At 38.2% G+C, this 13,233-nt stretch overlaps 1 protein-coding gene across 1 annotated transcript; it reads right to left on the reverse strand.

The window, feature by feature from the left end:
• Nucleotides 1-5,414: 5,414 nt before the first annotated feature.
• On the reverse strand, nt 5,415-12,765 carry LOC134650956 (RING finger protein unkempt). Its single transcript, XM_063505912.1, has 6 exons — nt 12,460-12,765; nt 12,148-12,357; nt 8,755-9,038; nt 7,877-7,977; nt 7,137-7,374; nt 5,415-6,576 (listed from the first exon to the last, which is right to left on the reverse strand). The coding sequence occupies exons 1-6, from the start codon at nt 12,516-12,518 to the stop codon at nt 5,513-5,515; spliced, it is 1,956 nt and encodes a 651-aa protein (XP_063361982.1). The 5' UTR covers nt 12,519-12,765; the 3' UTR covers nt 5,415-5,512.
• Nucleotides 12,766-13,233: the final 468 nt, after the last annotated feature.

Genomic DNA, 13,233 nt, shown 5'->3' on the forward strand with positions numbered 1-13,233 from the left:
ATATTAAAATTTTACGTAATTTGGAGTGCTGCGCGAAGTGACATAGGTCTTACCTCTTTGAGGCACGACGGCCATCTAACATTACTGGCATAAAGGATGCATTTATGACTTTGACGCATGACAGAAAGAGAAACCGAACTGCGTAAAATGGGCGTTTGCTGTTGAATTCATAAAATCAAAAATCGATAATAAATCCATCGGTAAAGGATAATAAGTTAATATTTAGTTCTTTGAAAGTTAACACGAGATGAAAACCTTTGCTGTAAGGTGGATTGTGCTGGATATGGATGTGTTTTCTAGTTACACGAAGCTAAAACCGAAAAATGAACACGTAAGTTTGGATTTATTTTCTATCGAGAAAATTTTAAGCATTCGTGTTTCGACTACTACGGAATGTCTTATCATATAGTCAAGAAACATATATCCGAAAATCACTACTGTTTGTTTCCGGGGCTAGCCACTGCCACGTTTCTAAGATCCTGTTATTTTTCGATGCACGGCCTTAAGTAGTACAAAATATTGACACCGCGTAAGGACGGCTCAAGTAGATGGCGTACATCACGCGGAACAAGGTCACGAACACACTCCGAACCAACATTGTTTTATTGTTTGTTTTTCTAATTCTACAATCTAGGTACAGTCCGCATCAAATAGATAGTGAATTAGTGAGGGCCAAAATGGTTACGATATATTTGATATCACAGAAATAAGTATGTGTAATTGTGTCTCGATTAACAATCGAATTAAGGCCCCGCGCTATGCTATAGTTCGTTTTTTTAGCATTAGAAATAAGGTAAACAATCTTGATGTGTCTTTTAATTGAAAAATGTATATATTCTTCTGCTTTCATAAGTAATAGTTTTTGATTTTTAAAAAGCGTTTTTCAATTAAAAGACATGTCAAGATCGCTTACCTTCTTGCAAGTTCTTTCTAATGCTAAAAAAAACGAACTTTACCATTACCAAGAATGTAGCTAATCGAGGATTATGTTGAGGAGTTTTACAAATAAAACACTATTTTATTGAATGGAATTGAAAATTTATTAAACCTACCTACCTAGTAATAATAATTATAATCTTCACATCTCTGTTACACATATGTATCACATGGATTTGAAAATTATTTGATTATAAAATACTATGACGAAGCCTGAATGCATGTTCCGCAGTTAGAATAATAAATATAAAAAAAAATGAAAACATAATTCATTTGATCTTCTTCAGCGTGAGAATCGCAATTTGTTTTCTACTACAATATTAGCTATTTCTAATTTAACAATAATAATTTTAAAGAATTTGTTGGAGCTACCTACCTAAAGATTAAATAATTGAAAAAAATATTATATTAATAAAAACATATAAAAAGGGGGTTGTTATTATGCGTACGCGACATACTTGCAAGCTAGATTGAAACAAGAATTGGATCTAAATAGTTAACTAATGCAAAATGCAGTAAAAACGGAATATAAGCACAGGAGTAACGAAACTGAGCAGAATGACAGTTTTATACGACCGTGGTGTTAAATTGGATTGCACCAATATATGCGCGAGGTTCTTCTAAGCGTCGCCGCACGACGAATGGCCAGAGATAATGCAAAAATGCATCATGCGCTAGATCTCATTATGCGCGACACTGTCATTCTATTCATTTTCTTTACTCCTATGAACGTAAAAATAAAGCTTACAAACGAATATAATGGATAACACAACAACCACGCCGCGCATCGACACACAGGCGATGCTTTATGTATTGACAAATAAACAATTTTGAATATATTGCACATTATTCGAGAATAACGCTACGTTCTACCGACATTTTTCTAAACGGTCTGTATTACATCAAACTATCGTTTTGCGAACTAAAAATATGTCCGTTCTCTGAAAAGGCTATCCATAAGGGCTATAACTGCAAAATCTGCTTCTGCCGCTCTTGCAATAAACGAGTGACAAAGATGGAGGCATTTCAAAAAATGGAGTCCGTGATAGACCCCCAGCACGCTAGTGTGAGGTCCCTCTTAGTGGAACGTCCATTACAATTGAGATGACAAATCGATTCAATTATAGACCGCGTTTAGTGATTTGCATGTCGGCAGAAACGCAGCATCTCTTCAAATACTGTAATTTACTGGATATTTCTGTTAGACCAATTGTACCATATCCATATTTAAATTTTGATAATGAAAAGTACTCTCTCCATGTGATAAAGACTCTATATAAAAATAAGTGTGACTCTAATACTATCTAAATTTTTAAATCATTAGAAATACAAATAGCTAATAAGCTAGAATACTATATTCTATGGCCACACAGGACATTCTGTACCGACAATTACGACACCAGTGTGATTTCACACGAATTTTGAGACTCAACCAATGAATAATTTATTTGTGACGATTTAGGCCTGCCGCGCACGAACGACTGTCTGAGTATTTACTGTCGCGCGTCGCCCGCCTGCGGCCGATATGCACATGCGGCCCTTGACATTTATAACACCAATTTATAGAAAATCACGCCAACGCTTTACTTGAACACTCCACACCAAAATGTACCGTGTCGACATACTATATGTTTATATATATGTTATATATTTGAGTAAAGGCGGCTGTGGTCATATTGCTTAAGATACACGACGGCTCGCAACTACACACTTAAAAATAATGTCCATTACAATTTGAAAACACTACTTACATCTAATCCATACGCCTAGGTTAAATTTGTTATAATATACCGATACAAAACTTTCAAGATTTTCAAAATATATAAATATTTTATAATGTACTAAAATCGAAATAAACTTTTATATAAAAATGCGTTTGTATAATGTAGTATAGCGTAGTAAATCGTTAGCGTACATGTCTGTACTGTTCGTAACCAAATATATTATATCTGCTGAATCGTTTGACCCAAAAGACGGTACTCGAAATTTGAAATCGAACACTAAAACCAGAGACAAATAAATAATGAATACTGGTAACTTATACACAAAGTGGCACTTCTCAACTTTGATGTTGATGGCGTCACTTCGTGAGACCAGGCTTATAAAGTGACATCTACAGCAAAGTTGGGTAACGCCACTCTACAGTGACTAACAGTTTTTATTATTTACTTGTTAAACACATTGATTAAAACTAAATGCGTACCCACACCGATAGAAAAATAAAAACGTAACTGTAACTTCTAACAGTTAATTAGGAATGTTAACATAAAATACACTATACCTACTACATATTTGCAAAGAATGCACACGGGAAAGGCCCGGGCCCGGGCAGTAAACTCGCTAGTACCCTCCTTTGCGTCAGAAAGCTGTTGCGGCGGCTCGGCAGTTGACCATTCAAACTAACATATTTCCAAACTCAGGATAAACCTAAAAAAATCGGGTTATAAATATATGAAAATTATTAAAAATTTCCAACTAGGCTTAATAGGTAAATTACAAATACCGAGCCAGCCTGTGCAGACAACGGGACGCAGGGAGCCGGTCGACCGAACTAGCGTTGTTATTTGTTAAAGTTTCTAACATTCATGTACCCCAAAATATCATGCCATACTTGAAATAATTTTAAAAGTATGCGTAGTACAGGTATCGCTTTAATATCGCTACTAGAACGCTGGTTCGCCGACCATTGGCCGGTGTACGATCTAAGATTGGCCCGACAGCGCGCAAACAATTGTGCCGAGAACCTCCAGGAAGCAAGTTGCAGTCACACTTTAGTCACTTACATATATATACGATTTTAAAAAATGTAGAAAAAATTAACAACTCTCAGATTGTTGATGATTTTATAACTACTAGATATCCTAATGAACATGCAAAATGTTGTTTGAATATCGTTATAAAACTAAAAACTACTTTTAATATTCTTCAATTATTATATAAATTCTAGTTGTCTTGGGCGTGCTTCCACCAATATCTTTATTTTTCATAGTCAAACGTTTAATTTTGCAATACACTATAATTTAATCCATTACCGTCCGATATTTGGTGAAAGCATGGCCAGGCGTCGACCTATAAAACCTCGTTTAAATGCCTATAATATGTGTATGTTCAGTAAAAGCAACAACTCCACTAGTAATGATCTAAATGAAATAACATCAAAAGCATATTATTTTATCTTGTAACATTATAAATCTCTACTGTGTAAACCATGCACTAAATAATGTCTATATGTTGAAAAATATCTTGACTTTTCTCAAGATGTTTGAAGAATTGTTATATGAATGGGAATAGGATAGGTCCATGAAACGTGTTCTGCCGGATGATTCGGGAAGGTCAGTTAGAACACATCAACTTTTTCAAGCGACACAGTCGGGCGTTCAGAAAACCGATAGATTAAAAACGTGCGACTTTTTTAAGAGACAACGGGTAAAGCACCCATTCTAGGTGGTGTTGTTGCATCGCCACCGCATACAACATCATGGCTGAAGTGGGCCTATATCGCAGTAAAAAGTCTTCGCATCATGTGCGATGCCTCTTATTCTGACATAATCTGTGGTTACTAAGAAGAGGACAGTGGAATGAAACCAGTAGTAATAGATACTAAGGAAACTCCACTCTCCGAGGATACATAATATACTATGAAATGACGTTGGCAGTTAATTTGAGAAACCCTAGTCCATGTATTATAAATTCATTCGATAAATTTATTAGAATAAGTCTTGCTCTTTACTAAAATTAAATATTCTATCATTATTATCAAGTGATATAACACATTACACCCCAATCTACCCATATATAAAAATATCAAGGAAAGTATCTGTCGCACCGACGGGTGTATTCGAAAGACTAAACGAGTAGAGAGCACTCAGTCGACGACCGTGGTCTACCCACATATATACACTTACATCAATTTCAAAATATGCATCTCATAATTTAGACAATCATGTTTTTTTAAATATCCAAGTCAATTTCATGGGTAGAGCTCGGCCGTCAACTAGGGACCGATATTATGTTGCCATATTATAGCTACTATAATTTATTAATAGATAAAAAAATTGGTAGTAAAACCTGATTTTCAGTAAAGCTACTGACTTGTCTATATCAATTTGTTGTCAAGTGTAAAGAATATATTTGACGTATCAAATGAAAATATACGTTTTCGTAATGTAATGGTATAGTAATATCGGCCCAAATTTATAATATAATTGAATCGCAATGAACTATCAAAATACTTGAGCTTCTTTATAAAAAAAATTAAAAAGACATCTTGCTAGATGCATATCACACGAGTAAACACCAACAACCTGAAATATTATTTGGTACTTGTTTTATAATCGTATCGTAGGCCTAACGTTTATAACAAAAAAAGATACATTTTATTTTCTTCAAACATCAACGCCTAAAGTTGATTCGAGTTGTCAATCAAAAACGATTGCGTGCCGTTGTTATTGCGTATACAATAAAGCTTAAAATAAGCTTTCTGTTTTGTTTTGCGTCGTAACTTGTTTGGCGTCTGTATTTAAATGGAAATGACTTACATGCTTCAGGATAGAACAATGCGATTCAAGTAGTTTGACTACTGATGACGCTGCACGGGCGTCTGGCAGTAGGGGCACTCGTCGGCGGCGCGCGCGCAGTTGTCGCACAGCACGTAGTGGTTGCACGGCGCCAGCGTCACCGCGCGCGGCCGCTCCTCGCACGCCATACATTTGGTCGCCGTTTCTAGGTATAGAACCTTCTCGATCTCTTCCAACTCCGCTCTAGCGGCCGCTTGAAGTTGTTTTAGAGTCGCTAGAGGGAGAGTGCGGAGCTCCCGAGCGCGCGAGGCGCCCCCGGCGGCGCCGGCGGCGCGGGCGGCCTCCAACTCCCTACGTAAATTGTGAACTCGCGTGACCGCTTCATCCCTTTGTCGCTCCGCGAGTTGTGCCGCTCGCACCGCCTCGTCGGCCTCCCTCTGCCAGGCGCCGCAAGCGGACCTCGCCTGCGCTATACGCTCGTCCCAACGCAGAGCGGCGGCCCGCGAGGCCACCACCTCCTCTCTCAGGCGAGATATCTCCCCGGGTGCGCTCGGCGAGGTGGCCGCGAACTCGAAGCCGCTCCCACCGTAGCTTCCAGTTTTTAAAGTAGCGTGCGAGTTGAACAGGCGCTCGGTGTCGTGCGCGTAGCGGAGGAAGGGCGGCAGCGGGGAGCCCGCGGAGGGCGGGCTGAAGGCGCGCAGAGGATGAGCGCCGCGTGGAATATTGACCGGCGCCGACGGAGCCAGCATGGATTCCCCGTCGGCCAAATCCCTATCCAAAGCGGCGACCAGCGACAGCGGATCGTCTAGATGCAGATCGTCGAGGGCGTTCCCGACGACTTCCTGTAAAACTGTCGCGTCAAACGCGCTCCGCTGAGCCCAGACGTTATGTTGGGGCGGCTTGGGGTCCTGGGGCCGGACGCGGCCCTGGCTGGAGCCCTGGCTGGAGGTGCTGGCGCACTCGGAGTCGCCGCTGCCGTTGGTGTGCGGCGCGGGCGCGGGCGGCGACGCGGGCAGCAGCAGGTCGGGCTTGGCGTCGGGCAGCGCGGAGGACAGGAGCTCCGCCAGGTTGGTGCCGCACTCTAGTGGAGCGGACAGTTCACGAGCCGCTGTCAGATCATCCGCTGCAAATTACAGATGGTGAGGAACACGTTGTTAAAAAAAACTCTGTCAAATGTGTAACGCAATTTGAACTGAAAAGATATGGCCAAATGTTAAATAGCTTCAACTATAACTAGTTGTCACCACTGTTAGCTGGACGCTAGCTCCCGGTGAATCGTGCCAAAATTTAGTGGAAGTTATGTGTAGCTTGTCAATGAAATAGAACATCTACAGAAAACGCCAAGATTCCTTTCCAAGTTTGAAGTTAATATGGCAGTCACTTTCTTAAAAATAAGGGGCAGTGTCTATTCTTGCCACACCAAAAGCAGCCAGACCTTCCTTTAGAATGCAACCTTGAAAGGTCCAAAGCACTTAAGCCCCGTCTCCATATCGCGCGGCAAACCATCGAACATTGGCTCGCGCGGCAGCCGCGCGCAATGGATACCGGGCGCATCGAGTTGGCTCGCGCGGCAGCCCGGTATCCATTGCGCGCGGCTGCCGCGCGAGCCAATGTTCGATGGTTTGCCGCGCGATATGGAGACGGGGCTTAAGATGAGGGCCGAGGGGCAAGAGTTGTACTCACGTTCAACATGCGCAAAGGCACAGAACAGTCCCCTCGGGCAGTAGCCGGCCTGCTGCACGTCGTTGCACTTGGTGCTCTTGTATATCTCGGGGTGGAACTGTTGCTCGGTGCGGGTGTGGCAGTAGCCGCACGCCTCGCCGGCCTCGCAGTTGCTCGGCTCGCCCCACTCCTCGCCGTGCTTCACGTTGGGGCACGGGGTGCTTCGGTATTTGTACTTGCGCGGTGATCTGCGTTTATCCTGGAAACATTATTATTATTATTTTATTTGATACACTAGCAGCTCTTGAACTCTCTCTCTCTCTGCTCTTTACGATTCGGTAAGAAGTGTTTTCTAGGATTACTAGCACACGGAGGTTTGACAAGTTTTTTGGAGTGTCCTCTTAACCTTACATTGCAATAATTTTATAAGGATATTTGGAAATACATAACAGCATTCTGTTATTATAAACTAAATATAAATTAATATTGGCAAAATTAATTGAACACTTGATTTGTTATCTATTTCTGAAAATAACGTCTGATCTGATGAGACATTTGGTATATTTACTTGTGTTGGATTGATATTGAAAGATATTGTTGACTCAGTCATTCTAATAATTACAGTAATTATCTATTAATAATATTATGCTAATAATTAAAATTCATGAGGAAAAGATAAATAAGAAATACAGAGCAAAACATTGTACACCGTTCACCTATTTAAATACTTCTGACTTTCAAATAATTTTAGTTTCCTTTACCTTACTATTGTGATATTGTGGGCAGGCATACCCTTGTCTACATAACCTAGGAGGTCTTTTACATGGCTCCGTTTTATATGATGATAACACGTAATTCGTATCTGAAACAATGATTATTACGTTATAATTTAAAAAGAAATTAACATTTTCAATTAATTTAAACCTTAACCCGGCGTGTCATTGTGAACCTTGTCAGAATGCACGAAGGTTGATATTGGACTGTGGCCGCGCGCGTTAGTTGATATCTTTGGCGGTAAAAGGGTTTTAAAGAAATTATTTTATTAAATACTTAATAGTTATTTGTACAACAAGAGATCAAAGTTTGATATTTCTTCGAGTGCTTATTTAGAGTCCCGTGCAAGCGAAAGATTCTATACTAGATTCACGAGCGTAGCGAGTGAATCTAATTTAGAATCTTGAGCGTAGTAAGGGACTCAAAAGCGCACGAGATGTAAATAACTTTGATCTCGTGTAGTTCACAAAACTTTTCACCTCAGCAGTGAGAACATATTAGAGAACCCGAAAAATGTATTCCTTCTTCATCACTTACCTATTCACTCATGTTTTATTAAGATATACCAACAATTAAGTTTTCACCTCAGCAGCTCGAACAAGGGTACTTTGCTACTTAAAAACAGTGAGCAAAATCGCATTTTGCTCACTGAGTGAGTAAAATCGCATTTTGCTCATTTTGTCTCACTCAGTGAGCAAAGTGCGATTTTGCTCACTGTTTTTAAGTAGCAAAGTACCCTTGTTCGAGCTGCTGAGGTGAAAATTAATAATTCCATACAATTTTTTCATTTAATTCAGTCATCATGATGAGAACCAAAGTTATGATTAATAGTATCAATATTGTTCTTCCAGGTAGAACAAATTACCTTGCCATTTAGGATCTTCATTCATCAAATTCCTTTCCCTATCTAAAGCATTAGGCGCGGCGGCGTCCCCATCCGCCTGGTCCGGGTTCTCCATAGCCTGGAGCTCCCTGACATCGAGCACGGGCGGCCGCAGGTCCGGCGCGCCGTGCGCGAAGGCGCAGTGCGCGCCGTTCTTGGTACAGAGCCCGCGCGCGTCCGTGTCGTGCACACACATGCATGTTTTGTAGTACCGGAGGTGGTAGCGGCGCTCGGTGTCGCCCGCGGTGCGGTGGAGGTACGGGCATCTGTGGGAATGGTAAGATTGAATTATGTGCTTTAAACAGTTTCATAAAATGTTATTAAAATAAATCTGGTGTAAATAAATATTTACAGGGCAGTGCAAGTACATATGCAAGTAAGTATAGTCTGGCCAACTATTTCCATCAATATAGTTCGTTTTTTTAGCATTAAAAAGATCTTGAAAGAAGGTAAGCGATTTTGACATGTCTTTTAATTGAAAAACACTTTTTAAAAATCAATAACTATTACTTATGAAAGCAGAAGACTATAAAAGATCATATTAGATTCATAATTGTTACATATTTACCGTAACTTATTAGTAAAATGTGTTTTTCAATTAAAAGACACATCAAGATTGTTTACCAAATTTCTAATGCTAAAAAAAACGAAGTATAATGAAGATAGGTGCTACAGAGGTTCAGAATTTCCATTGCTCAACTTTCCACATCTACCTATTCCAACTTTGTGAAACATCTTTGTTTGCGTAATATATATCTTATTACAGTAATCTCCTTTATCCCGGCACTTCAATGGTCCGGTATACCCAGTAATCCGGCACTATAATTGGGGTAGGGGAACGGGGAGGTAATGAGAGCCATCGGGTAATGAGAGCGATGGTATTTTACCGAAAACTACCCCTATTGGCGCACGAGTGACCACTCGGGCGTGTTCTTCGACCTTCGGGAATGTTCGTGTAACGCGGCCGACTCGTTGGTGTGCAGCATTGAGTCGCAGGAGAGGGTTGTTTGTTTTTCGTTCTGTGCTTATAAAAAAGTTCAAATTGTCAGCGACGAGATAAGCATGGAAATATGATATTGTTGAACAAGTTTGTATTAATTGCATACACAAAATTAATCATCTATCAAGTGCCATTCAATCGATTCTGATAGAAAGCTGATTAAAATATTTATGTAATTTTTTATCAAAATGGAGGTAAGCGGGTAATGGGAGCCTAGGATTTATCTACAGATCTATCTAATATATCTAATATCTGAAACATACTCAGAAGAAATCACTAGAAATGCTTATTATGGGAATATCTATCCGTTACTTACCTATGGAATTATCTACTGGGGAAATTCTACAGATATCCAGTCTACTTTTATCCTACAAAAGAGGTGTCTACGAACCATTTACCGTATTAATATTAAAGAATCGCTATCCCATAGAGCCTACTTTAAGGAGAAAGAATTTCTTACGCTAACTGGAATTTATATTCTCGAACTATGTAGTTTTGTAAAGAATAACGTCGAATATTTTGTTAAGAAGTCGGAAATTAAAAGTAATTTGCGCAACCAATACAAGCATGATTTAGTTTGTCCTAGAGTCAAAACCTCCATTTTTAAAAAAAGCACATATATAAATGCAATAGATATATTTAATAATCTCCCCGATGAACTAAAATGTCTAGAGGGCAATCAATTTAGATGTAAATTAAAACGTTGGCTAATACAGAGAGCATTTTACAACATTAAGGAATATTTTGAATATAATAGAGATAATATTGTATAACACCTAGCTTTTAAATCATAAATCTAACTATTAGTTCTAGGTAGTACCTAACTAATTAGTTTAAGACATAAATTGCATGTATGTAAATATAGGTATTAAGTAGATGTAAGTAAACATTGCATGCCCATGTCGGGTAACTGTTGGGACAATGTTCTTATTATATAAATGTCATCTTCTGTACACAGTTTGTCAATAAAATGTTTCTATTCTATTCTATTCTATTCTATTCTATTCTAAAGATCTGAAGGATTTAAAGGATCTAAAGATTTATCTTTATTAGCAGAGTAAGGTTTTGCTGATTTAGTTATAGTAAAAATCATATCCAGCAAGATTCTAAATTATGGCTCTCATTACCCTTATGAAAATTTATTAGGCTCTCATTTTCCGAAGTGCGGGGTAATGAGAGTGAATGACTTTTTTTATATTTTGATTTGTTTTTCCAAAAAGCATATCTTTAGCAGGTTCATAACGTGATTATCTGATACTCAAATAAACAAGGTTTATGTTCATACTTGAAATATATTATAATTTAAACATATGTCGTTTTTATTAACAATTTTCCTTAGTAGGCTCCAATTCCCCCCGCTCCCCTACAACAGTAAAGAATTTTGTTTGCATTTAGTATTTTAGGAAAATTTATTTCTACAAAATACTATAAAACACATGAAAATAATATGCAGATTTGCTCTAACTTCCAGTAATCGGAATTTTCCAGTAATCCTGCTCTCATATCAGCATTAGTGCCGGATTACTGAGATAGCACTGTATATGCATTTAGATGTTTTTCAAAAACAGAATATTAGTGTTGCCAAAGTATTCAGTGCTTCTTATTACTAAACCATCTACTAAGGTATTTACAACCTTCAAAATTACCTGACATTAAAAGTTGCCGCAATGCAAAGTTTGAATCAAAAATTACAATTCATCTTAAATCATCATTAACATTCCCAGTTTTCAGGATTCACTAAAACATGTCTGGTGTATCAATAAAGCTGTTGTTCAGGCTACATTGACTGTTTAATTGCTAACACTTGAACAAACATCAGTAACAGGCTAATTGCCATGTTTTATGTACTCTGTAATTAAGGTTCTTACATCCAATTGGAATTATTAACTCCAAAGCAACTTTCACATTTCCTCTCAATAACAGCAAAGAAAACCAACGAAAAGGTCAATAATCTCTTTCATAACATCATATACAGTACTTTTACAGGGCAAATAAACAATAAAACAAAGTGTTTATCTCAAATTTATCTTGTATAGTACAAATAACACCTCATTTCATTGGCAAAAACACCAAAATGTCAAAGGATTAGTGAAAACAGCTTTTATATTGAACAATGGGCTTGCATAACCCAGCTAAAACTGGATGTAACCCCAACAGCCTACAAGTATAACGCATGGCCACACTCTAAAACAGGTAGCATAATAATTTACTATTGGTAAACAAGTTTTTTATCGCAATTTACGACATTTTTACTTACACTGTCATGTAAATTTATTTTAAAATCGCATTTTTCACATGTTTACGTAGCTACGAGTTATCTGATGCCACGAAAGCAGGGCGATCGTCGAAAACAAAGCAATGACAGCAATACTCACTCGTCCCCATCCTCGCAAATACCCGATGTCTCATTATATTTGGTACAGTAGTTATCTGCGCTATAATTGAAGGATCCATCTCTTTTTCTAACGGGTCTTCTTCTTCTCTGGTTATTGAAATGCCAATGAAAACATGTGAAAGGCCTGTGTTGTGTACATTTGTGTTGTAAGAAAGACGGACACTGCTCCACTCGGAATTCCTTTAGATATCTGCAAGAATAGACCACGGGGCTGAGTGAATGGCACACCACTAAAACCTACGTTTATCGCACTTTCACTTCACAAAAACTATCATTTTATTACGGAACTTACTTATAATGATTTGGTTTTTCTGTTTGAGCTGTCAACAAAGGCTTCGATTCCGACGGCATTTTGGAAAACTATTATTGCGTTGCGCCTCTCGCGTCGCGCAGGGCACGCTCACCGACAACCAATTAAAATTCAATAAGATCACGTGATGCAAAATATTTTGGAAAAGCACAAATTGTAAACATAGGAGTAATCTAATATAATTATTATCAAGAAAGATACACGCCATTAGTTTTTTAATGGCCTTGAACTTAAAAATCTTATAATGCAACGAGTCAAAGGAAAGCCGAACATCGATCGAACAAAAGAAAATTAATAAACTAAACGCAAACTATTTTTGACAGATTACCGAACTGTCACAGCAAATGTTTTCTATGTACGTCTCTTTTTCTCTACAAGCTTTATGTAATAGTTAGACCGAAACAAAAAATAGGCCAGTGTTGTTTGTCTAGACCCAAAAAAGTTTACCATAATAATATTGTTACGAATACTTTTGATGGAAATGAACTCCTTGCAAAATAATTTAGAAATAAATTAAAAAATGTACAGAGGACCCAAAATGGGTACTTTTATTATTATTTTGGTTGATTTCTACAGAAACACCAACAAATTAAGACATTAAATATTCGGAAAAATGCAATTGAATGATAATGTAATCAAGAAAATGTTAGAGTTTAAATTTCTGGCCGAAACATATCGTTACAAAACATAATTTAGTGGAAATTAATTTACATATAAAAAGCACAAAACAACCAAAATAATACACAAACACGTATG

This window comes from Cydia amplana, chromosome 9 (assembly GCF_948474715.1).
Source record: "Cydia amplana chromosome 9, ilCydAmpl1.1, whole genome shotgun sequence".
NCBI lineage: Eukaryota > Metazoa > Arthropoda > Insecta > Lepidoptera > Tortricidae > Cydia > Cydia amplana.

Excerpts from the sequence above, each read along its gene's own strand:
- LOC134650956 (XM_063505912.1), bottom strand. The coding sequence starts at position 12,518 with ATGCCGTCGGAATCGAAGCCTTTGTTGACAGCTCAAACAGAAAAACCA. Across the intron at positions 9,039-12,147 it reads ATTTGCGAGGATGGGGACGA|ATGCCCGTACCTCCACCGCA; the intron begins GTGAGTATTGCT and ends CCATTCCCACAG. Across the intron at positions 7,375-7,876 it reads CACAATATCACAATAGTAAG|GATAAACGCAGATCACCGCG; the intron begins GTAAAGGAAACT and ends TAATGTTTCCAG.